The sequence below is a fragment of the Coregonus lavaretus genome, assembly GCF_964263955.1.
Source record: "Coregonus lavaretus genome assembly, chromosome: 22".
NCBI lineage: Eukaryota > Metazoa > Chordata > Actinopteri > Salmoniformes > Salmonidae > Coregonus > Coregonus lavaretus.
In genome coordinates this window covers 5,494,533-5,522,065 of record NC_140009.1, presented here as the reverse complement: position 1 = coordinate 5,522,065, position 27,533 = coordinate 5,494,533, and the positions used below count along the sequence as shown (strand labels likewise).

The 27,533-nt window shown below is 47.0% G+C and overlaps 2 protein-coding genes across 3 annotated transcripts in view; one reads left to right on the top strand and one right to left on the bottom strand.

Moving 5' to 3' along the window:
* LOC311149472 (uncharacterized protein) overlaps positions 1–27,533 on the top strand; it is a gene marked incomplete at both ends in the record, with an annotated part of 790,865 nt that overhangs the window by 99,820 nt on the left and 663,512 nt on the right. The window lies entirely within an intron of this gene.
* kcnc4 (potassium voltage-gated channel, Shaw-related subfamily, member 4) overlaps positions 26,266–27,533 on the bottom strand; it is a gene marked incomplete at both ends in the record, with an annotated part of 67,912 nt that continues 66,644 nt past the window's right edge. For both annotated transcript variants that reach the window (XM_084187190.1, XM_084187191.1), the window contains one exon: positions 26,266–26,333. In XM_084187190.1, coding sequence (XP_084043316.1) covers positions 26,266–26,333 — 68 coding nt within the window. The remainder of the gene's footprint in view (positions 26,334–27,533) is intronic.

Sequence of the window (27,533 nt, the reverse complement as noted above, 5' to 3'; positions counted from 1 at the left end):
ATTCCCCTCTCCTCCATGTCTCTCTGTTCATGTTATTCCCCTCTCCTCCATGTCTCTCTGTTCATGTTATTCCCCGCTCTGTGTCTCTCTGTTCATGTTATTCCCCTCTCCTCTCTGTGTCTCTCTGTTCATGTTATTCCCCTCTCCTCCATGTCTCTCTGTTCATATTATTCCCCTCTCCTCCATGTCTCTCTGTTCATATTATTCCCCTCTCCTCCATGTCTCTCTGTTCATGTTATTCCCCTCTCCTCCATGTCTCTCTGTTCATGTTATTCCCCTCTCTGTGTCTCTCTGTTCATGTTATTCCCCTCTCTGTGTCTCTCTGTTCATGTTATTCCCCTCTCCTCCATGTCTCTCTGTTCATGTTATTCCCCTCTCCTCCATGTCTCTCTGTTCATGTTATTCCCCTCTCTGTGTCTCTCTGTTCATGTTATTCCCCTCTCCTCCATGTCTCTCTGTTCATGTTATTCCCCGCTCTGTGTCTCTCTGTTCATGTTATTCCCCTCTCCTCTCTGTGTCTCTCTGTTCATGTTATTCCCCTCTCTGTGTCTCTCTGTTCATGTTATTCCCCTCTCCTCCATGTCTCTCTGTTCATGTTATTCCCCTCTCCTCCATGTCTCTCTGTTCATGTTATTCCCCTCTCTGTGTCTCTCTGTTCATGTTATTCCCCTCTCTCTGTCTCTCTGTTCATGTTATTCCCCTCTCCTCCATGTCTCTCTGTTCATGTTATTCCCCTCTCCTCCATGTCTCTCTGTTCATGTTATTCCCCTCTCTCTGTCTCTCTGTTCATGTTATTCCCCTCTCCTCCATGTCTCTCTGTTCATGTTATTCCCCTCTCTCTGTCTCTCTGTTCATGTTATTCCCCTCTCTGTGTCTCTCTGTTCATGTTATTCCCCTCTCCTCCATGTCTCTCTGTTCATGTTATTCCCCTCTCCTCCATGTCTCTCTGTTCATGTTATTCCCCTCTCTCTGTCTCTCTGTTCATGTTATTCCCCTCTCCTCCATGTCTCTCTGTTCATGTTATTCCCCTCTCTCTGTCTCTCTGTTCATGTTATTCCCCTCTCTCTGTCTCTCTGTTCATGTTATTCCCCTCTCCTCCATGTCTCTCTGTTCATGTTATTCCCCTCTCTCTGTCTCTCTGTTCATGTTATTCCCCTCTCCTCCATGTCTCTCTGTTCATGTTATTCCCCTCTCCTCCATGTCTCTCTGTTCATGTTATTCCCCTCTCCTCCATGTCTCTCTGTTCATGTTATTCCCCTCTCCTCCATGTCTCTCTGTTCATGTTATTCCCCTCTCCTCCATGTCTCTCTGTTCATGTTATTCCCCTCTCCTCCATGTCTCTCTGTTCATGTTATTCCCCTCTCCTCCATGTCTCTCTGTTCATGTTATTCCCCTCTCCTCCATGTCTCTCTGTTCATGTTATTCCCCTCTCCTCCATGTCTCTCTGTTCATGTTATTCCCCTCTCCTCCATGTCTCTCTGTTCATGTTATTCCCCTCTCCTCCATGTCTCTCTGTTCATGTTATTCCCCTCTCTGTGTCTCTCTGTTCATGTTATTCCCCTCTCTGTGTCTCTCTGTTCATGTTATTCCCCTCTCCTCTCTGTGTCTCTCTGTTCATGTTATTCCCTGCTCTGTGTCTCTCTGTTCATGTTATTCCCCTCTCTGTGTCTCTCTGTTCATGTTATTCCCCTCTCCTCCATGTCTCTCGGTTCATGTTATTCCCCTCTCCTACATGTCTCTCTGTTCTTGGAGAGCACCACAGCTACGCAATAGCCTCTATCTCTCTCTCTCTCTTTTCCCTCTCACCACTCCCCCTCTCTCTCCATCCCTCTTTTCCCCAAACACCACAGAGTGCATAGAGAAGTCACAGGACTGGCAGAGCAAGGAGTGACGTCCATTATCGTCTCCACTGAGACTCTCTTGTCTACAGATCACACACACACACAATACACACACACACAATACACACACAATACATAATGCACACACATACACGATGCACACACACACACACACACAATGCACACAAACACGCAATACACACAACACACACACACAATACACCCAATACAGACAAACAATACACAATGCACACACACACACAATACACACACACACACACAATACACACACACACACACAATACACAATGCACACACAATGCACACTACACACAATACACACACACAATACACACAATCCGCACACACAATCCACACACACAATCCACAATGCACACACACACACACACACACACACACACACACCACTGAGTGCTCTCACGTTGAACAACAGATGAAACTAGAACGGCAGTTATTCCTTTTAGGTGTGTCGACCAATCAATAAAGATCCTTCTGATTCTTCACGGATCGACATGTCTCACAGTATTGAGTCATTTCTTTGTACTGTCCTTGCCTGTCGTTCCTCAGCCTATTCCCAGAGGACAGGGTTCTTGGAAAGCAGGCCTGGGCGGACATACCATATAGAAACAAAAAAGTATTTTAGTACAGGGATGATCTGTTGTGCTTTTATGTCAAATCTAATTGACTGAAATGTGCAATAGTCTGCAGACATGGAGGCTACATCACTACAAGATGAATGTTCTGCCCTTGAACAATTAATGTGTGATAGATATTTCGAGACACATGTTGAACGCATGTAGGCTACTGCTGCCCGCTCTTCAGTGACGACAAGATGGACAAATCGAAAGGTTAAACACCTGAATCTCTTTATCTCTCTCTCTCTCTCTCTCTCTCTACAAGCAGCCGGACATATTGATTGACTCTTGAGCCTCTGTCTTGTCTTGAGAGGCTCAGAACAGATACGGACTAAACAGGTGTTCAGCTTACAGATGTCACCAAATGACCTATGACTCTAAAAGTAGCCATTGATGGCTTGACAATGACTGATGACTGTCAGTGATGAGGCTAGATGGCCACAGCTATCCACATCTAGGGCTAATGGCTAATGGCTAATGGCTGTAGGCTTTCCAGATAGGGGGGATGATGCTTGATGCTTGATGACTGTGTTGATGACGGGAGAGGAGAGGAAAAACATCGCCTGCCTATGGCAGTGTCACCATGGTAACCACAGGTGGCTGTGTGGCTCTGTCTGTTGTTGTTCCTTCCTTCCATTCGGTTGTGATGTTGATGTATAGGAGGCTAGGGATTGGTGGAATGGAATATGATGGGGTGTGGAGAGAAGAGGGACAGAATACTGATAAGCCAGGGCCTGAGTCAGAGCCAATTAAATCAGTTATTCTTTTTGACATGGTAGCATGGAAGAGAGGAGGCATGCTCCGTATCAGACCTGGGTTTAAATACTAGTCGAAACCATTTCAAATACTTTATCTGGGCTTGCCTGACATAATGGAACCATTAGAATAGTCACAAGGAGTGCAAACCCCGCCCATCTGGTAATCCAGGCAGACTAGAGCAAACGCTAAACGTATTTGAAAGATTTCAAATTGTAATTAAACCCAGGTACGTTCTTTACTGGAGGTGCCCACGACATCGGCAGATGCCTTCAAAACCGGCCACTAGGGGCAACGGTGAGCTCTATTAACATTAAGTAGGCTTGGGTTTTGCTTTGTGGATGGGGGTGGTGTATGAATTGAGGCAGAAACTGCATCTCCAATAGAAATCCTCGATAACACTTGTAGGCGATGTCATGGCGACGTCAGCTAGCATAGCTCCTGTGCAGAAACAAGTCACCGGATCTAATGGTCGTCTCGCGCCGAACTGCGCATCTGCAGGCCCTCAAATGAAAGGCACTCAGTCCTTCGATATAAAGTTGTTTTTTGACGAAAATGAAAATGTGTCAGTTTGTCACGAGGTTGGAGTAATAACATGTTCAAATACTGTTTTTAGAAATCGAGAAAATTAACAACTAATGAAGAATTTTTCACTTCTCGCATTGACCCCAGTCTGGTCTGTCGAGTCTGCTTTGCAACGCGTTCCCAGAAGTATTGCGATGTTGCTCCTCTGAGATTGCAAAACGATGTGGTCGCGTGCTCAATCCCAGTGATAGGCACTTGTTTCACAAACCTATCCAAAACACCTCAAGATTTTGACGTTTGGAGCAACTTAGAAATTTGACGTTCGCAGCAATGTGGACAAACAACCGTGATATCTTGTTGGTTCTTCTGATGATAAAATAATAAAAAGGAAACGGAAAAAGAAAAAGAAAGGAAGAGATCTGAAAGTGTTTGTTTCAGCTTCAAACGTTTGGTTTTCATTGAATTACATTTCCTTGCATCAGAGAATCCTGCAGGGGGTTGATATGTACAGAACATCTATTAGCTCATACAACCTGAATCAAAGTCAGATAAAACAGATGGGGATACAATGAGATTCCTTGACTCTAAGTAGTTCACACATCTACAAAAATAAAAAGAACAAAAAAAACCCCACCTCAACTCATGTTTGTACTGAATACTACTCAACTCTTAAATTGAGCTCTCCATCTTACTTACTGTTTGCCGTTTTTTTCCACTTAGAATGAAACCAGAAACCAACAACGTAGAGAATTAATGGTCAACGTGGGTTTGGGTCCCAAATGGCACCCTATTCCCTTTAGTGGGGCTCTATCTGGTATAAGTAGTGCACTATGTAGGGAATAGGGGTGCAATTTGTGATTCCCAATGGTTTGACCGCCTTGACACAAGGAGTGGATGGATTGTCTGTCTACCAGAGAGCTTCCTAACAGCAGGACAGAGAGGGACAGAGAGAAAGAGAGATGGCGGGAGAGAGGGAGAGAGAGACAGAGAGAGAGAGAGACAGAGAGAAAGAGAGAGAGAGAGAGAGAGAGAGAGAGAGAGAGAGAGAGAGAGAGAGAGAGAGAGAGAGAGAGAGAGAGAGAGAGAGAGAGACAGAGAGAGAGAGAGAGAGAGAGAGAGAGAGAGAGAGAGAGAGAGAGAGAGAGAAGAGAGAGAGAGAGAAGAGAGAGAGAGAGAGAGAGAGAGAATGAGAGAGAGAGAGAGAGAGAGAGAGAGAGAGAGAGAGAGAGAGAGAGAGAGAGAGAGAGAGTGCTGTGTACTACAAAGGGATCTAAACCTCTCTCTCTTTTAGACCCGTTATAATATCTGTAGCTGGATGGTTTCTTCCTGTTAGTATTTCAGCTATCTGTGTTATAACCATGGCTGTAGCCTCCCATACTTTAGCAATGGAAATTACTACAAAACAAATGATCTATATTCAAACCATGATTCTCCGGTGCTGATGTGACTGACTGGGCTCAAACCAGGGTCTTCTGCCCGCATACTACAAGACTGTGTTAGTTGGATGAGCTAAAGGCTCAGGGGGGGGGGGGGGGCAAACACAAGTCTTCAGTTCTTAAGGACTTGAACAAAAGTGAAGCGCAGGTCAAAGGATGCAGAGTGAGTTCAACACGCACACACAAGTGGCGCAGCGGTCTGAGGCACTGCATCTCAGTGCTTGAGGCGTCACTACAGACCCCCTGGTTCGATTCCAGGATGTATCATAATCCGGCCGTGATTGGGAGTCCCATAGGGCGGCGCACAATTGGCCCAGCGTCGTCTGGGTTTGGCCGGTGTAGGCCGTCATTGTAAATAAGAATTTGTTCATAACTGACTTGCCTAGTTAAATGAAGGTAACATTTTTTTTTTGAATGTTTTGTTTTTTAAACACAAGCACACACACACACACACCCTCCCCCCAGGATATGAAGATGTCTGTGTTCTTCCAGGGCTTAAACCATCTGGCCACTCCCATGACTCGGCTGGCGCTGAGCGCTGAGTGCTGAATGGATGAGCACTTCTCCATGGAAACTGTGTTCGATATCGCCATGACAACCATCTTTGGGAATGGGGGTAAAAATACGACAACAACAAATGAGGAAAAACATTGAATGAAATAAAAGAGCCTAATAAGGAATGACAGTACTATGGGGGGGGGGGTTCTGGTCAAAAGTAGTGCACTATATAGGGAATAGGGTGCCATTATATAGGGAATAGGGTGCCATTATATAGGGAATAGGGTGCCATTATATAGGGAATAGGGTGCCATTATATAGGGAATAGGGTGCCATTATATAGGGAATAGGGTGCCATTATATAGGGAATAGGGTGCCATTATATAGGGAATAGGGTGCCATTATATAGGGAATAGGGTGCCATTATATAGGGAATAGGGTGCCATTATATAGGGAATAGGGTGCCATTATATAGGGAATAGGGTGCCATTATATAGGGAATAGGGTGCCATTATATAGGGAATAGGGTGCCATTATATAGGGAATAGGGTGCCATTATATAGGGAATAGGGTGCCATTATATAGGGAATAGGGTGCCATTATATAGGGAATAGGGTGCCATTATATAGGGAATAGGGTGCCATTATATAGGGAATAGGGTGCCATTATATAGGGAATAGGGTGCCATTATATAGGGAATAGGGTGCCATTATATAGGGAATAGGGTGCCATTATATAGGGAATAGGGTGCCATTATATTGGGAATAGGGTGCCATTATATAGGGAATAGGGTGCCATTATATAGGGAATAGGGTGCCATTATATAGGGAATAGGGTGCCATTATATAGGGAATAGGGTGCCATTATATAGGGAATAGGGTGCCATTATATAGGGAATAGGGTGCCATTATATAGGGAATAGGGTGCCATTATATAGGGAATAGGGTGCCATTATATAGGGAATAGGGTGCCATTATATTGGGAATAGGGTGCCATTATATAGGGAATAGGGTGCCATTATATAGGGAATAGGGTGCCATTATATAGGGAATAGGGTGCCATTATATAGGGAATAGGGTGCCATTATATAGGGAATAGGGTGCCATTATATAGGGAATAGGGTGCTATTATATAGGGAATAGGGTGCCATTATATAGGGAATAGGGTGCCATTATATAGGGAATAGGGTGCCATTTGAGACACAGCCATTGACTAATGTTATCTCAACCTCATCTGAGCTGGAAGCATTTCCTTTAGCCATGACTGCCAAGAAGAGCATCTGTTAACCTCCTGCCTGCCTGTCTGGGATGTGTTTTCTGGCCTCTGGCTGGTGGTGATGCCTGATGATGCCTGATGAGGCCTTCGACATCTTGGGGTGGATACAGGTGTACAGACCTGGGTTCACCTGCTATTTGTTTTCTTCTTTCAAAACACTTTAAGCTGTGTTTGATCTTGCCCAGCCCAAACGGAATCCTTCCGCTTCGCTTTGATCGTTCAATTCAAATCAAATCAAATTTTATTGGTCACATACACGTGTTTAGCAGATGTTATTGCGGGTGTAGCGAAATGATTGTGTTTCTAGCTCCGACAGTGCAGTAATATCTAACAAGTAATATCTAACAATTTCACAACATATACCCAATACACACAAATCTAAGTAAAGCAATGGAATTAAGAATATATAAATACATATATTGACGAGCCATGTCAGAGTGGCATGGACTAAGATACAATAGAATATTATAGAATAGAATACAGTATATACATATGAGATGAGTAGTCCAAGATATGTAAACATTATTAAAGTGACTAGTGTTCCATTTATTAAAGTGGCCAGTGATTTCTAATCTATGTATATCGGCAGCAGCCTCTAATGTGCTAGTGAAGGCTATTTAACAGTCTGATGGCCTTTTTCAGTCTCTCGGTCCCAGCTTTTCGCCTTCTGGATGATAGCGGGGTGAACAGGCAGTGGCTTGGGTGGTTGTTGTCCTTGATCATCTTTTTGGCCTTCCTGTGACATTTGGTGCTGTAGGTGTCCTGGAGGGCTGGTAGTTTGCCCCGGTGATGCATTGGGCAGACCGCAGCAGCCTCTGAACTTGAAGCTTTCCACCTTCTCCACTGCTGTCCCGTCGATGTGGATAGGGGGGTGTTCCCTCTACTGTTTCCTGAAGTCCACGATCATCTCCTTTGTTTTGTTGACATTGAGTGAGAGGTTATTTTCCTGGCACCACACTCCCAGAGCCCTCACCTCCTCCCTGTAGGCTGTCTCATCATTGTTGGTAATCAAGCCTACTACTGTTGTGTTGTCTGCAAACTTGATGATTGAGTTGGAGGCGTGCTTGGCCACGCAGTCATGGGTGAACAGGGAGTACAGGAGGGGTCTGAGCACGCACCCTTGTGGGGCCCCATTGTTGAGGCTCAGCGAAGTGGATGTGTAGTTTCCTACCTTCACCACCTGGGGGTGGCCCGTCAGGAAGTCCAGGACCCAGTTGCACAGGGCGGGGTTCAGACCCAGGGCCTCGAGCTTAACGATACTCGATGCCAACACATCTTTCTAGATAAGTTACACTCTGAAGTTATGTTGTGCTTGGTGACCTCTGACTGTTTCATCCTAACATTGTCGGTGCCGACGTGGATGACAATGTCCCTATACCATCTACACTCGCCCGTTTTAGCCTCAGCCAGCACCATCTTCAGATTAGCCTTTACGTCGGTAGCCCTGCCCCCTGGTAAACAATGTATGATCGCTGGATGATTTATTTAAAGTCTAATATTGCGGGTAATTGAGTCGCCAATGACTAGGGTTTTTAAGTTGTCCGAGCTAATGGTGGGAGGCTTCGGAGGCTCAGACCCCATAATGGGTGGAGGAGAGACCCGAGAAGGCTCGGGCACTGACTCCAACTCGTTGCTTAGTGAGGAAAACCGGTTGAAAGTTTCTACTGGCTGAATGAGTGACACCGGTTGAGCATGCCGACATCATTTCTTTCCAGAAGTCATGAGAAAATAGTTTCGGCTGCGGGAACTGTGCAGGGGGATTAACACTACTACCTGTACTTACTGCTGGCACAGACGCTGTATCATCCTTTCCTACACTTAAATTGCCCTTGCCTAACGATTGCGTCTGAAGCCGGGCTTGCAACTCCGCTATCCTCACCATAAGGCGATCGTTGTCCTGTATATTAAGAGTACAGCGACTGCAATGAGAAGGCATACTGTTACTTAGCCTGCATATGTCCAGATAAAGTGTCCGGGATGAAAAGTAGAATAAAAAAAGTTGTGTGAGGACAAAACTAAGACCTTGGTAAACTTGTTAAATACAGAGCTTGATTAAATAGTTATTAAGAGTAAAGTTTGGCAGGTAGCCAAGTAGCAACAAACAGTCCCGCAGTACGGAGACAACGCCGAATTGGAAAACAGTGTTGGTGCTCTAGAGTATCTCCAGGCTGAGAGGACAGGCCACAATCTGCTGACGATCAAGTGGCAACAGCGAACCCCAAATCACTGATGCTTGATTAGAACCAACCACATTCCCAATCCCATCTACAAGTAGAGACATATTCATGTTCCATGGAATGATGAAAGACTACATTTAGTATGAATGTCATGATTATTTTCTTATCTACTAGTGTTTGACTTGGATGGAAGATGGAGGATGTGTTGGATATGTGATAGATAATGTGTTGGATATGTGATGGATAGAGCTGATCTCTAGATGGAGAATGTGTTGGATATGTGATGGATAATGTGTTGGATATGTGATGGATAGAGCTGATCTCTAGATGGAGAATGTGTTGGATATGTGATGGATAATGTGTTGGCCCCGTGTAGCACATTTGGTAGAGCATGGCGCTTGCAACTCCAGGGTTGTGGGTTCGATTCCCACGGGGGGCCAGTATGAAAAAACAAACAAAAATAATAATAATAATTAAAAAATATATGTATGCACTCACTAACTATAAGTCGCTCTGGATAAGAGCGCCTGCTAAATGACTAAAATGTAAAATATATGACAGGTAGAGCTGATCTCTGGATGGAGGATGTGTTGGATATATATAATCTCCAAAGAGTCACATTTCCCTAATAATGGGCAGCTAGCGGGCTGTTGAAATTAGCAGCTACAGTGGGGAGAACAAGTATTTGATACACTGCCGATTTTGCAGGTTTTCCTACTTACAAAGCATGTAGAGGTCTGTAATTTTTATCATAGGGACACTTCAACTGTGAGAAATGGAATCTAAAACAAAAATCCAGAAAATCACAATGTATGATTTTTAAGTAATTAATTTGTATTTTATTGCATGACATAAGTATTTGATCACCTACCAACCAGTAAGAATTCCGGCTCTCACAGACCTGTTAGTTTTTCTTTAGGAAGCCCTCCTGTTCTCCACTCATTACCTGTATTAACTGCACCTGTTTGAACTCGTTACCTGTATAAAAGACACCTGTCCACACACTCAATCAAACAGACTCCAATCTCTCCACAATGGCCAAGACCAGAGAGCTGTGTAAGGACATCAGGGATAAAATTGTAGACCTGCACAAGGCTGGGATGGGCTACAGGGCAATAGGCAAGTAGCTTGGTGAGAAGGCAACAACTGTTGGCGCAATTATTAGAAAATTTAAGAAGTTCAAGATGACATTCAATCACCCTCGGTCTGGGGCTCCATGCAAGATCTCACCTCGTGGGGCATCAATGATCATGAGGAAGGTGAGGGATCAGCCCAGAACTACACGGAAGGACCTGGTCAATGACCTGAAGAGAGCTGGGACCACAGTCTCAAAGAAAACCATTAGTAACACACTATGCCGTCATGTATTAAAATCCTGCAGCGCACGCAAGGTCCCCCTGCTCAAGCCAGCGCATGTCCAGGCCCGTCTGAAGTTTGCCAATGACCATCTGGATGATTCAGAGGAGGAATGGGAGAAGGTCATGTGGTCTGATGAGACAAAAAATAAAGCTTTTTGGTCTAAACTCCACTCGCCGTGTTTGGAGGAAGAAGAAGGATGAGTACAACCCCAAGAACACCATCCCAACCGTGAAGCATGGAGGTGAAAACATCATTCTTTGGGGATGCTTTTCTGCAAAGGGGACAGGACGACTGCACCGTATTGAGGGGAGGATGGATGGGGCCATGTATCGCGAGATCTTGGCCAACAACCTCCTTCCCTCAGTAAGAGCATTGTAGATGGGTCGTGGCTGGGTCTTCCAGCATGACAACGACCCGAAACACACAGCCAGGGCAACTAAGGAGTGGTTCCGTAAGAAGCATCTCAAGGTCCTGGAGTAGCCTAGCCAGTCTCCAGACCTGAACCCAATAGAAAATCTTTGGAGGGAGCTGAAAGTCCGTATTGCCCAGCGACAGCCCCAAAACCTGAAGGATCTGGAGAAGGTCTGTATGGAGGAGTGGGCCAAAATCCCTGATGCAGTGTGTGTAAACCTGGTCAAGACCTACAGGAAACGTATGATCTCTGTAATTGCAAACAAAGGTTTCTGTACCAAATATTAAGTTCTGCTTTTCTGATGTATCAAATACTTATGTCATGCAATAAAATGCAAATTAATTACTTAAAAATCATGCAATGTGATTTTCTGGATTTTTGTTTTAGATTCCGTCTCTCACAGTTGAAGTGTACCTATGATAAACATTACAGACCTCTACATGCTTTGTAAGTAGGAAAACCTGCAAAATCGGCAGTGTATCAAATACATATCAACGAATTGGCGAGGGCACTGGAACAGTCTGCAGCACCCGGCCTCACCCTACTAGAATCTAAAGTCAAATGTCTACTGTTTGCTGATGATCCTGTGATGCGTCATTTGAAGGAGTCAGGCGAAGGAGGGTAAATCACAGTATACAGAGTTTATTCCGTAATACAGCGTTAACCAGTCCAGAACAGGCGCACTGGAACAAACAGGCACACAGGGAATATACCCCGGCAATACAAAATACACTGAGCTCAACCACGCTACTATCTCCTCATAATAAACAATCACCCACAAGGACAAGGGGGGGGCAGAGGGGAACACTTATACACGTACTAATGAGGGGAATATGAACCAGGTGTGTGTAATTGACAAGACAAGACAAATGGAATGATGAGATATGGGGCGGCAGTGGCTAGAAGGCCGGGGGACGACGAACGCCGAAGCCTGCCCGAACAAGCAGGGGTGGCAGCTTCGGAGGAAGTCGTGACAGTATCCCCCCCCCGGCGCGCAGCGCCAGCAGCGCGCCGACCCCGGCCTCGAGGACGGCCAGGAGGACGCGGAGCAGGGCGAGCCGGATGGCGACGGTGAAAATCCTGCAACAGGGAGGGATCGAGGATATCCCTCACCGGTACCCAGCACCGTTCCTCCGGACCGTACCCCTCCCACTCCACGAGGTACTGAAGGCCCCCCACCCGACGCCTCAAATCCAGGATGGAACGGACGGAGTACGCCGGGGGCCCCCTCGATGTCCAGAGGAGGCGGAGGGACCTCCCGCACCTCAGACTCCTGGAGCGGACCAGCCACCACTGGCTTGAGGAGAGACACATGAAACGAGGGGTTAATACGGTAATCATGGGGGAGTAATAACCTATAGGTAACCTCGTTGATTTTCCTCAGGACTTTGAACGGCCCCACAAACCGCGGGCTCAGCTTCCGGCAGGGCAGGCGGAGGAGCAGATTCCGGGTCGAGAGCCAGACCCGATCACCCGATACAAAGACCGGGGCCTCACTGCGGTGGCGGTCAGCGTTGGCCTTCTGACGACGCATGGCTCGTTGGAGGTGGACGTGGGCAGCATCCCACGTCTCCTCTGCGCGCCGAAACCAGTCATCCACCGCAGGAGCCTCGTCTGGCTCTGGTGCCACGGTGCCAGAACCGGTTGGTAACCTAAAACACATTGGAATGGCGTTAGGTTAGTGGAGGAGTGACGGAGAGAGTTCTGGGCATATTCGGCCCATGGCAAGAACAGCGACCACTCCCCCGGCCGGTCCTGGCAGTAGGACCGCAGGAACCTACCCACATCCTGATTTACCCGTTCCACCTGCCCATTTGACTCTGGGTGGAAACCCAGAGGTCAGGCTGAACGAGACCCCCAGACGTTCCATGACCGCCTTCCAGACTTTGGATGTGAACTGGGGACCCCGGCAGCTTCGGAGGAAGTCGTGACAGTATCCCCCCCCCGGCGCGCAGCGCCAGCAGCGCGCCGACCCCGGCCTCGAGGACGGCCAGGAGGACGCGGAGCAGGGCGAGCCGGATGGCGACGGTGAAAATCCTGCAACAGGGAGGGATCGAGGATATCCCTCACCGGTACCCAGCACCGTTCCTCCGGACCGTACCCCTCCCACTCCACGAGGTACTGAAGGCCCCCCACCCGACGCCTCAAATCCAGGATGGAACGGACGGAGTACGCCGGGGGCCCCCTCGATGTCCAGAGGAGGCGGAGGGACCTCCCGCACCTCAGACTCCTGGAGCGGACCAGCCACCACTGGCTTGAGGAGAGACACATGAAACGAGGGGTTAATACGGTAATCATGGGGGAGTAATAACCTATAGGTAACCTCGTTGATTTTCCTCAGGACTTTGAACGGCCCCACAAACCGCGGGCTCAGCTTCCGGCAGGGCAGGCGGAGGAGCAGATTCCGGGTCGAGAGCCAGACCCGATCACCCGATACAAAGACCGGGGCCTCACTGCGGTGGCGGTCAGCGTTGGCCTTCTGACGACGCATGGCTCGTTGGAGGTGGACGTGGGCAGCATCCCACGTCTCCTCTGCGCGCCGAAACCAGTCATCCACCGCAGGAGCCTCGTCTGGCTCTGGTGCCACGGTGCCAGAACCGGTTGGTAACCTAAAACACATTGGAATGGCGTTAGGTTAGTGGAGGAGTGACGGAGAGAGTTCTGGGCATATTCGGCCCATGGCAAGAACAGCGACCACTCCCCCGGCCGGTCCTGGCAGTAGGACCGCAGGAACCTACCCACATCCTGATTTACCCGTTCCACCTGCCCATTTGACTCTGGGTGGAAACCCAGAGGTCAGGCTGAACGAGACCCCCAGACGTTCCATGACCGCCTTCCAGACTTTGGATGTGAACTGGGGACCCCGGTCAGACACTATATCCTCTGGCACCCCGTAGTGCCGCAAGACGTGTGTAAACAGGGCCTCCGCAGTTTTTAGGGCCGTAGAGAGACCGGGCAGAGGAAGGAGGCGGCAGGCCTTGGAAAAGCGGTCCACAACGACCAGGATGGTGGTGTTACCTTAGGAGAGGGGAAGATCAGTAAGGAAATCAACACTCAGATGAGACCATGGTTGTTGTGGAACTGATAAAGGTTGTAACTTACCCGCTGGGAGGTGCCTAGGTGCCTTACTCTGGGCGCGCCACCAGTACTTTCCGGTCAGGCAGCGCACTGTACGACCGATTCCTGGATGACCAGAGGAGGGTGATGTGCGTGCCCAGTAGATCAGACGGTCACGGATAAGAGCAGGCACGTACTGCAGCCCAGCTGGACACTGAGGTGGAGATGGCTCTGTGCGTAACGCCTGCTCTATATCCGCGTCCATCGCCACAATGCAGGAGGCCGGGAGTATGGGGGTGTTGTCTCTGGGCCTCTCCTCTGTGTCATACAGCAGGGACAATGCGTCTGCCTTCACGTTCTTCTTACCCAGGATGTATATAGTGTGAAATCAAACTGGGTGAAGAATAGGGCCCACCTGGCCTGGCGAGGGTTCAGCCTCCTCGCTGCCCGGATGTACTCCACGTTACGGTGGTCCGTCCAGATGAGGAAAGGGTGTTTTGCCCCTTCGAGCCAATGCCTCCACACGGTCAGGGCTCGGACAACAGCCAACAGCTCCCGATCACCAACGTCGTAGTTCTGTGCCTATCCCTACCTTGGACGTATCCACCTCCACTACGAAGGGTAGTGATGGATCGGGGTGAGCCAGTACCGGGGCTGAGGTGAACAGACCCCTCAGGTTACTGAAGGCCCTGTCAGCCTCAGCAGACCAGTGGAGCCGGGACGGCCCACCCTTCAACAGAGATGTGATGGGAGCTGCGACCTTGCCAAAGCCCCGGATAAACCTCTGATAGTAGTTGGCAAAGCCAAAAAAAGCTGCACCTCCTTAACCGTGGTTGGAGTCGGGCCAATTACGCACGGCTGAAATGTGATCTCCCTCCATCTCCACACCTGAGGTGGTAATGTGGTATCCTTAGGAAGGAGACGGACTGCTCGAAAAACAGACACTTTTCTGCCTTGGCATAAAGGTCATTTTCCAACAGTTGGGTCAGCACTTTGCAAACCAGGGACACATGCTCGGTGCGCATAGCGGAATACACCAGAATGTCATCGATGTAGACCACTACACCGCGACCAAGCATGTCCCGAAACACCTTGTTCACCTAGGACTGGAAGACGGATGGAGCATTCATCAAACCGTAGGGCATCACCAGGTATTCATAATTACCGTGGTGGTGCTAAATGCTGTATTCCACTCATCCACCTCTCGGACACACACCAGGTTGTACGCACTCTGGAGATCTAATTTGGTGAAGAAGCACGCCCCATGCATTGACTCGATCACTGAAGGAATGAGGGGGAGAGGATAACTAAATCATATTGTCTCCTTGTTCAGTGATCGATAATCAATGCAAGGGCGCAGACCGCCATCTTTCTTCTTCACAAAAAAGAAACTTGAGAAGGCAGGTGAAGTGGAGGGACGTATATACCCCTGGCGCAGGGACTCGGTGACGTATGTTTCCATAGCCTCCGTTTCAGCCTGTGACAGGGGATACACATGACTCCTGGGAGGCACAGCATCTACCCGGAGGTTAAACGCGCAATCCCCCGCCCGATGAGGTGGGTAACTTGGTCGCCTGCGTTTTGGAAAAGGCGTGTGCCAAATCGAGGTATTTGGGGGGGATGCGCACGGTGGAGGTACTGTCTGGACTTTCCACCGTGGTTGCACCAACGGAAACACAGAGACACCTACCCTGACACTCTCGCGACCACCCCGTGAGAACCCTCTGTGGCCATGAGAATATGGGGTTGTGGAGTGCTAACCAAGGGATACCTAGTACCACAGGGAAAGCAGGAGACTCAATGATAAAAAACATGACTTGCTCACAATGAGTCTCGTGGGTAACCATGGTGATTGGTGCGGTAACTCCCCTAACAAACCCGGACCCTAATGGTCGACTGTCAAGTGCTCTGATGGGGAGTGGAATGGCTGGGGAACCAATGAAATGCCTAGAATGTGAGAATGCCCTGTCCATAAAGTTACCAGCTGTGCCGGAATCGACTAGCGCCTTACACTGGGGAACTACAATGTGATCAGGAAAGTGGATGGGTAGGGTACAGTGCGCAGCAGAGGGCTCTGAACGAGTGTGGGTGTTTGATACCTGGGGTGATGCGAGAGTGCCCTGCCTGCTGCCTCCAGACCCAAAAGAACACTGGCGACAACGTGTGGTGTAATGTCCCTTCGTGCCACCAGAGTGACACTGGCGCTGTCGTCCTCCGCTCTCTCGGATCGTGGCTCCACCCAGCTCCATCAGCTCGTGATCCGAGTCGGCCAGGGTGGGAACGGGCAGACCCCTTCCAGGACGTCCTCTGGCTGCCAGCAGGTTGTCCAAACAGATGGCCATGTCCACCAGTTGCGTGAAGGACAACATGGTGTCCCGGCAGGCTAGCTCCCTTTGGACGTCCTCCCGCAGATGGCACCGGAAGTGGTCGATAAGGCCCTGCTCGTTCCACCCGGACCCAGCTGCTAGAGTGCGAAACTCCAAGGCAAAGTCCTGCCCAGTCCTCGTCCCCTGCCTCAGGTGGACCAGCCGCTCGCCCGCCTCTCGACCTTCGGGTGGGTGATCGAAGACAGCCCGAAAGAGGCGAGCAAACTCCCCGTAGTTGTCCAATGCGGCTCCTTGTTCCAGACCGCATTGGCCCACTCCAGGGCTTTCCCCGAGAGGCAGGAGACGAGGGCGGACGCCTTCTCCCGTCCGATGGGGCCGGCCTGATGCTGGAGAAGTAGAGCTCCAGTTGGAGGAGGAATCCCTGGCAGAGAGCAGCTGTCCGTCGAACTCCCGTGGTCGGGATATATGGATCCCTCTGCGTGCTGGGGTGTGGGTGGCTGGATCCGGTTGCCCAGCTGGTCTCGACAGATTGGGTCCTCTCTGCTCCAGGAGTTGGACGACCTGGAGAACCCGATCCATCGCTTCTCCCAAGCTGGCTAGCATTGTTGAATGCTCCTGGACCCGTGTCACGACTCCAGGCATGCGCTCCTCTCCTGCTGACTTTCGGGTGGTTGATTCTGTGATGCGTGATTTGCAGGAGGGTGAATCACAGTATAAAGAGTTTATTCCGTAATCCATCTTAACCAGTTCAACCAAGCTACTAATCCTCACAATGAACAATCACCCACAAGGACAAGGGGGGCAGAGAGAACACTTAAACACATACTAATGAGGGGAATATGAACCAGGTGTGTGTAATTGACAAGACAAGACAAATGGAATGATGAGATATGGAGCGGCAGTGGCTAGAAGGCCGGTGATGACGAACGCCGAAGCCTGCCAGAACAAGGAGGGGAGGCAGCTTCGGAGGAAGTCGTGACAGATCTGGTGCTTCTGTCACCAACCAAGGAGGGCCTACAGCAGCACCTAGATCTTCTGCACAGATTCTGTCAGACCTGGGCCCTGACAGTAAATCTCAGTAGGGCAAAAATAATGTTGTTCCAAAAAAGGTCCAGCTGCCAGGACCACAAATACAAATTCCATCTAGACACCGTTGCCCTAGAGCACACAATAAAACAATACATACCTCGGCCTAAACATCAGCGCCACAGCTAACTTCCACAAAGCTGTGAACGATCTGGGAGAAAAGGCAAGAAGGGCCTTCTATGCCATCAAAAGGAACATACAATTTGACATATCAATTTGGATCTGGCTAAAAATACTTGAATCAGTTATAGAACTCATTGCCCTTTATGGTTGTGAGGTCTGGGGTCTGCTCACCAACAAAAAATTCACAAAATGGGACAAACACCAAATTGAGACTCTGCATGCAGAATTCTGCAAAAATATCCTCAGTGTACAACGTAAAACACCAAATAATGCATGCAGAGTAGAATTAGGCCGATACCCACTAATTATCCAAATCCAGAAAAGAGCCGTTAAATTCTATAACCACTTAAAAGGAAGCGATTCTCAAACCTTCCATAACAAAGCCATCACCTACAGAGAGATTAACTTGGAGAAGAGTCCCTTAAGTAAGCTGGTCTTGGGGCCAGCAAACACAAACAGACCCCACAGAGTCCCAGGACAACAACAGAATTAGACCAACCCAAATCATGAGAAAACAAAAAGAGAATTACTTGACACATTGGAAAGAATTAACAAAAGAACAGAGCAAACTAGAATGCTATTTGGCCCTAAACAGAGAGTACACAGTGGCAGAATACCTGACCACTGTGACTGACTCAAACTTAAGGAAAGCTTTGACTGTGTACAGACTCAGTGAGCATAGCCTTGCTATTGAGAAAGGCCGCCGTAGGCAGACCTGGCTCTCAAGAGAAGACAGGCTATGTGCACACTGCCCACAAAATGAGGTGGAAACTGAGCTGCACTTCCTAACTTCCTGCCAAATGTATGAACATATTAGAGACACATACTTCCCTTAGATTACACAGACCCACAAAGAATTCGAAAACAAATCCAATTTTTATAAACTCCCATATCTATTAGGTGAAACACCACAGTGTGCAATCACAGCAGCAAGATTTGTGACCTGTTGCCACAAGAAAAGGGCAACTAGTGAAGAACTGTCACGCCCTGCCCTACAGAACTCTAGTTAGTTTGGTCAGGGAGTGCATGTTGAGTTCTAGGTGGTGGTATATCTATGTGTAGATCTAGGTGTTGTATTTCTATGTTTGTCCGGGTGTGGTTCCCAATCAGAGGCAGCTGTCGCTCGTTGTCTCTGATTGGGGATCATACTTAGGTAGCCTGTTTTCCTGCCTGGGTTGTGGGATCTTGTTTGTGTATAGCCTTCCGACGTCACGTTTTGTTGCCGTTGTATGTTTATTCAGGTAAATAAACATGTATGCATTTCACGCTGCGCCTTGGTCTGACCCGTTCATCAACGACCGTGACAAGAACAAACACCATTGTAAATACAACCCATATTTATGTTTATTTATTTTCCTGTTTGTACCTTAACTATTTGCACATTGTTACAACACTGTATATATACATAATATGACATTTGAAATGTCTTTATTCTTTTGGAATTTCTGAATGTAATGTTTACTGTTAATATTTATTGTTTATTTCACTTTTGTTTACTATCTACTTCACTTGCTTTTGCAATGTTAACATACATTTTCCATGCCAATAATGCCCTTAAATTGAAATTGAAATTCAATTCAGTTGAGAGAGGAGAGAGAGAGGAGAGAGACTGAGATACAGAAAGAGAGCGAGGGAGAGAGAGAGAGGAGTAAGTATAAGTATAATTATTTGATACATCAGAAAAGCAGAACTTAATATTTGGTACAGAAACCTTTCTTTGCAATTACAGAGATCATACGTTTCCTGTAGGTCTTGACCAGGTTTGCACACACTGCAGCAGGGATTTTGGCCCACTCCTCCATACAGACCTTCTCCAGATCCTTCAGGTTTCGGGGCTGTCGCTGGGCAATACGGACTTTCAGCTCCCTCCAAAGATTTTCTATTGGGTTCAGGTCTGGAGACTGGCTAGGCCACTCCAGGACCTTGAGATGCTTCTTACGGAGCCACTCCTTAGTTGCCCTGGCTGTGTGTTTCGGGTCGTTGTCATGCTGGAAGACCCAGCCACGACCCATCTTCAATGCTCTTACTGAGGGAAGGAGGTTGTTGGCCAAGATCTCGCGATACATGGCCCCATCCATCCTCCCCTCAATACGGTGCAGTCGTCCTGTCCCCTTTGCAGAAAAGCATCCCCAAAGAATGATGTTTCCACCTCCATGCTTCACGGTTGGGATGGTGTTCTTGGGGTTGTACTCATCCTTCTTCTTCCTCCAAACACGGCAAGTGGAGTTTAGACCAAAAAGCTCTATTTTTGTCTCATCAGACCACATGACCTTCTCCCATTCCTCCTCTGGATCATCCAGATGGTCATTGGCAAACTTCAGACGGGCCTGGACATGCGCTGGCTTGAGCAGGGGGACCTTGCGTGCGCTGCAGGATTTTAATACATGACACACTTCTGTCAGTATCTAACATGTTAAGCAGAGGTTACTATTTAAACCCAGTTCTAGCTCACTAAAGGAGTATGTCTGCTTTCATCAGGAAAACAGCAAGCCTGATTTGTGACTCATTGATGTAAGTCCTCCCTCTGTGTCTCTATAGACAGCATAGTGCGCATGCACGCACACACACACACTTTCTTTTTTATTTGTGTGTGTGTGTGTGTGTGCTTCCAAGTGTGAGAAGCAGAGAGAGTGAGGAACAGCAGAAGCCAAGCAGCTGAACAGTAATTAGTAGCCTGTCATTCCAAATCTCCATGGAGACGGCTGTGTGTTGTGTTCCATCTACAACTTCAGCGAGTGATCACACAGACACTGGGGAGTAGGTGCCATGGCTATGAATTTCATTACACCACTTTACAAACCAACCACAATAACTCACACACTCTAGTTCGGTGCTCCGGTAGGTGCTAATAACCACAATAAAAATCACATGCACACGCTAAGCTGAGCACAAAACTCTGTTTTTCCTTGGCACTGACAACCACAACAACAATCCCACTGACTCTAGTCTGATCCCACTAAGAACAGAAGACAGTAGTAATCAAAGCGCAAACACGTTGGTCCCACGCTGTGCAGTAAATGGTTGAAGTATACTGGCTATGACATCACCATAGATGGAAACATACAGCCTCAGAGACAGAAACAACAGCTATCAGCTTGCAGAAAGGCAGAAACAGTGGCACACTTGGTTTTCTTTTGTCATAGGGAAAATGTATTTTATTCCTGCACAAAAACACATGATACAAGATATCAACTGCATTGCTTTAGACACACAACATCTGACAGTTTCACTGCGTTTCAATCCCAAAACGACCGTTCAACTTTACAAACTGCACCAGATACACTGGTCCATACGAAGCATCCAACCCATGATGAGAAACCCATAGAATTAGAATGAGAATCATAGAATCGTTCTAATTCTATGGAGAATCTTATAATCATTCTTATTCTCATTGTAATCATTCTAGAAAGCAGATCAGACTCATATAGCTATGATTCAGTTCACCCCTGCTAAAACACAACAGTAAAAGTGAAAAGGAAGGCTGTATAGGTAGATATAGTTAAAGCTGGAATCCTTAGTTGGAACAATAACAAAGCGGACACCCCGCCTCTGTTTTGGTAAAAAGCTGAGGGATGGGCCTGGAGAAAAGTAAACACTCTCAAATTCATAGACAGAGCTACAGTATGTATCCAAGGACTGACCATCCATGATATCAACACTATAGTTTTAACCGTGCTTTGAGGCTATACCATGTTTGTTTACATTTACATTGTTTACAAACATTGGAGTATAACAAGTTTATATCTTGCGTTCTGACAGTTGAACTAAGCATTTATAAGTTATATTCTTCAAGAATCATTAATTTATACGTCCAAAAATGGATGTAGCAACTAAGGATTCTAGATTTAAATGATCAAAATAAAATAATCTTCATATAATGTAATATATTGATACTAACTGTGCAGCTAATCCATTTTCTAGAGGGTAGAGTTACTAGGCTACACACTGTGCTACATACAACTGTGCGTTTATATACAGACCTTTGTGTCACAGGAGTCAAAAAAGGGTTGAGATCTAAATAAAAATATATTGAAATAAAACATTCCTTTAATAAAACACAAGGCAACTATGGTCAACCAAGAGAAATATATTAAGACACCACGTGAAAGAAAACACACGTTCTTATTTTTTTTTTGCCATTTGAAACGCAACCTTTTTCCACCTTACATGCTGACTACACAGGGCACGCGCGTGCGTACGCGTGAGCCATCGCAAAAACCATCAAGCACTATGATGAAACTGGCTCTCATGAGGACCGCCACAGGAGTGGAAGACCCAGAGTTACCTCTGCTGCAGAGGATAAGTTTATTAGAGTTACCAGCCTCAGAAATTGCAGCCCAAATAAATGCTTCACAGAGTTCAAGTCACCGACACATCTCAACATCAACTGTTCAGAGGGGACTGTGTGAATCAGGCCTTTATGGTCGAATTTCTACAAAGTAACCACTACTAAAGGACACCAATAAGAAGAAGAGACTTGCTTGGGCCAAGAAACACGAGCAATGGACATTAGACCAGTGGAAATTTGTCCTTTGGTCTGGAGTCCAAATTGGAGATTTTTGGTTCCAACCGCCATGGCTATGTGAGATGCGGTGTGGGTGAACGGATTATCGCCGCAAGTGTAGTTCCCACCGTAAAGCATGGAGGAGGAGGTGTTATGGTGTGGGGGTGCTTTGCTGGTGACACTGTCTGTGATGTATTTAGAATTCGAGGCACACTTAACCAGCATGGCTACCACAGCATTCTGCAGCGATACGCCATCCCATCTGGTTTTGGCATGGGGGGACTATCATTTGTTTTACAACAGGACAACGACCCAACACACCTCCAGGCTGTGTAAGGGCTATTTGACCAAGAAGGAGAGTGATGGAGTGCTGCATCAGATGACCTGGCCTCCACAATCACCCAACCTCAACCCAATTGAGATGGTTTGGGACGAGCCGGACGACAGAGTGAAGGAAAAGCAGCCAACATGTGCTCAGCATATGTGGGAACTCCTTCAAGACTGTTGGAAAAGCATTCCAGTTGAAGCTGGTTGAGAGAATGCCAAGAGTGTGCAAAGCTGTCATCAAGGCAAACGGTGGCTATTTGAAGAATCTCAAATATTTAATATATTTTGATTTGTTTAACAATTTTTTGGTTACTACATGATTCCACATGTGTTATTTTATAGTTTTGATGTCTTCACTATTATTCTACAATGTAGAAAATAGTAAAAATAAAGAAAAACCCTTGAATGAGTAGGTGTGTCCAAACTTTTGACTGGTACTGTATGTGTACATTTATTTTGCAACCTTCACGCACGCAACGCGGCCGGTGTGGTCAGCATGTTAGAAACATGTACAAAGATGATCAAACAACCAAGATCTCCAACAACCAAGATCTTAAAATAACCAAGATTGGCGTTTTAGGAACAAATCTAAGCCTCATGACATTACTCCATAACACATTAAGCTCCATCACTTTGACAATATGCACGACAGGAACGGGCGGATGATGTCACAGTATGTGTAGATATGGATCTTAACGATGCATTTACTAGCGACGTTGATGATGCATTTAGTAACGATGATGTTGAGACAATCACTTTTAATCTAATATGGCCACTCACATTTTGGTCCCCTTTCAACCGGCAAATGTATTGACAGAACAGAGCTAATATCATAGAAATAGAACAGCATTTATATATTATTCGCAAGACACTTTGTTTGTGAAAAGACTCGTAGTGTGAGCTTATTCAGACACATCATCTTGACTACTGTCTGACTGCATCTCGTCTCTCTGACATTTTTACATTCCTATTTCTCTTTTTTTTGTGCAATGACTTAAAGACACTGTTTGTGAACATTAGCGTTAACGTTAGCGTCAACCACTCGTCAACCACTTTGAAAAGAAGGTTGACGACATCCGATCCTTGTTTGTTAAGCCTAATGACACTGCTGGTCCTGCTCACACTGCCCTACCCTATGCTTTGACTTCTTTCTCCCCTCTCTCTCCAGATAAGATCCTGCGACTTGTGACTGCAGGCCGCCCAACAACCTGCCCGCTTGACCCCATCCCCTCCTCCCTTCTCCAGACCATCTCCGGTGACCTTCTCCCCTACCTCACCTCGCTGATCAACTCATCCTTGACCGCTGGCCATGTCCCTTCCGTCTTCAAGAGAGCGAGAGTTACTCCCCTTCTCAAAAAACCAACACTCGACCCCACTGATGTCAACAACTACAGACCAGTATCCCTTCTTTCTTTTCTTTCCAAAACTATTGAGCGTGCCGTCTTTAGCCAACTCTCTTGCTATCTCTCTCAGAATGACCTTCTTGATCCAAACCAATCAGGTTTCAGGACTGGTCATTCAACTGAGACTGCTCTTCTCTGTGTCACAGAGACTCTCCGCACTGCTAAAGCTAACTCTCTCTCCTCTGCTCTTGTCCTTCTAGATCTGTCTGCTGCCTTTGATACTGTGAACCATCAGATCCTCCTCTCCACCCTCTCCGAAATGGGCATCTCCGGCGCGGCTCACTCCTGGATTGCGTCCTACCTGACCGGTCGCTCCTACCAAGTGGCGTGGCGGGAAGCTGTCTCCGCACCACGTGCTCTCACCACTGGTGTCCCCCAGGGATCGGTTTTGGGCCCTCTCCTTTTCTCCCTATACACCAAGTCACTTGGCTCTGTCATATCCTCACATGGCCTTTCCTATCATTGCTACGCTGACGATACACAACTAATCTTCTCCTTTCCCCCTTCTGATCACCAGGTGGCGAATCGCATCTCTGCATGTCTGGCAGACATATCAGTATGGATGACGGATCACCACCTCAAGCTGAACCCTGGCAAGACGGAGCTGCTCTTCCTCCCCGGGAAGGACTGCCCGTTCCATGATCTCGCCATCACGGTAGACAACTCCGCTGTGTCCTCCTCCCAGAGTGCGAAGAGCCTAGGCGTGACCCTGGACAACACCCTGTCGTTCTCCGCCAACATCAAGGCGGTGACCCGCTCCTGCAGGTTCATGCTCTACAACATTCGGAGAGTGCGACCCTGCCTTACACAGGAAGCGGCGCAGGTCCTGGTCCAGGCACTTGTCATCTCCCGTCTGGACTACTGCAACTCGCTGTTGGCTGGGCTCCCTGCCTGTGCCATTAAACCCCTACAACTCATCCAGAATGCCGCAGCCCGTCTGGTGTTCAACCTTCCCAAGTTCTCTCACGTCACCCCCCTCCTCCGCACACTCCACTGGCTTCCAATTGAAGCTCGCATCCGCTACAAGACCATGGTGCTTGCCTTTGGAGCAGTGAGGGGAACGGCACCCCTGTACCTTCAGGCTCTGATCAGTCCCTACACCCAAACGAGGACATTGCGTTCATCCACCTCTGGCCTGCTGGCTCCCCTTCCTCTGCGGAAGCACAGCTCCCCCTCAGCCCAGTCAAAACTGTTCGCTGCTCTGGCACCCCAATGGTGGAACAAGCTCCCTCACGACGCCAGGACAGCGGAGTCACTCACCACCTTCCGGAGACATTTGAAACCCCACCTCTTTAAGGAATACCTGGGATAGGCTAAAGTATTCCTTCTAACCCCCCCCCCCCCCCCCCCCCCCCCCCCCCCCAAATTGTAAAGTGGTTATCCCACTGGCTATAGGGTGAACGCACCAATTTGTGAGTCGCTCTGGCTAAGAGCGTCTGCTAAATGACGTTAATGTGCCCTTGAGCAAGGCACTTAACCCTAATTGCTCCTGTAAGTCGCTCTGGTTAAGAGCGTCTGCTAAATGACTAAAATGTAAAATGTAAATGTCTATAACAGTCTCATCCTGCTACTGCTACCGTTGTCTGCGCGTTGACTCTCCTCTTCCTGAAACACAACTGTTTACGTACTGTAATAGAAATACATTATTTTTATTATTTCTATAAGGTTTTTTGAAAGATACTTTGTTTGTGAAAGGAAAGTAGCGCGAGCTTTCATAGTCGCATTGCCGCTGCTTGACTACAGCCTGTCTGTTTACTGGCCTGACACCTGTTTGAACCTTTATTTAATCAAAACAGAGCTGGACTTGTTGGGAACAATGACTCCTAGTTCCAATCCTACTGTAGTTTGCTCACAGTCATTTTTTTACACAATGCAACTCCACATTTCTGTTGTATTTTAGTCAGTCAATGTTTACCAATTACGCTTCATTGATAAAAGACTGTAGCATTTTTTTACAGAAACATCAAACGTTGTTCTTCTCCACAAGGACTATGAACTGATCATATACTGTATTGCTAACTTTAAAAACCGAATCCTTCAAGCCATAGTAGCAATTTCTTGAAAACGCCATTTGTAAATATTGCTGCTTGATTGAAACTCAAAGTATTTCCATCAAAGGAGTTACTTCAGATATTCAAAAAAAGCTCCTCAACTTTAGATGTGTCCCTTAATATTAAGTTCACTGATGTTATTTTCTTTCAAGGTACATTATATAGTGCTAAATCATACAATACAATACATGCTAAATACTTGGAAACAGACAGATGTGTGTACATACATAACTATACCTCCTACAGCATCAGATATAAGTATTCCACAACAGAGTTTTGGGTACTGTGTACTTGACAGAAAGACAAAAGTTCTTCTTCCAGAACCTTCCGGAAGGACCCGGACCTTCATATCAGTTAGGAGGAAGGGGCCTAGACCTGAAGCTCCACCCCATGTCCTTCAGTGCTGCATCCTGGTTCACGCCCAATTGTCCTTCATCGACCAATCAGTTTAATCAGGTCAGAGTGGTGATTTCTGGTTGGGCGTAGTTCCCAGTAGCTGCCAGGATGTCTTTACAGCTCTCTGTAACACGGAAACATAAAGGGGTGGAAATTAGAGACAGGAAAGTCAAACCAATGTTCTGTATATGTATTGCATGACAATGATGGAAGAGTTGGCAACAGCACTGTATGAAAGGCTGTGGGATAATATAACAGTCATCCTATACATTATGGGACCATGATTCCATAGCCAACCACAGGGGTAAAGGCATGAATACATACTACGGGAGAGTGGGGTAAGATGAGCCATTTTTCACATTCAGCAAAACTCGGTCAAGGGAATTATAGTATTCTTTCTAACAAAGATATCTACATATATTTCAGGATGTTGTGTAACCCTGGAAATAATCAGAATTCATGTAAACATTCATAAAAACATAGCTTGTCCAAAACAAAGTAGTCTCTTGACACAATTACCCCGGGTATGGGGTAAATTGAGTCACGGGACAGGGTAAGTTAAGTTGCTTACACATTTCTGCAGTGAATTAAATATTACCACTACCTTTTTTAAAACCATGACTATCTTTATTTCCCAAACACAATTCAACACGATATCAATCGCTTTTCAGTTTCTAAAAAATCATTTTAAGGATCTTTTAACACAGGCTTAACACCTAAAAAACACTTTGTACTTTTTTTTATTTTTTTACACTTTTAACAGTCCCTGTAGTTACCTAATTTCCCAGTGATAACGCCTTGCATTACACCTTGGAAGAACAGTTTTGTGGACCTAACCCGCTTAACTTGCTTACCACTTTTTCCATGTTGTTTCTTCCTTCACAGACTCCATGCAATGATGGGACTGCCAATTCATATTTGGTCAAATGATTAATTATGTGTATAGTTTCCTAGGAACAAGGGTGGTTCAACATACCCCATCTCCCCTACATGTCTTTATGAACACAGGGCTGCAGGCAGCCTAGCGGTTAGAGCGTTTGGGCCAGTAACTGAAAGGTGAAAAAATCTGTCGATGTGCCTTTGAGCAAGGCACTTAACACTAATTTGCTCCAGGGGAGCTGTACTATTATGGCTGACCCTTTAAAACAACACATATTGCTGCACCTTTTTTTTAGACTACACCCTGACTGTAATTCAGCAATATGTTTAAAGGAAGCCCTCAGGCCAATGAAAGCCTTCCTGTCTGCAGAGCATAACCTGGACCAGTGAGAGAGAGAGAGAGAGAGAGAGAGAGAGAGAGAGAGAGAGAGAGAGAGAGAGAGAG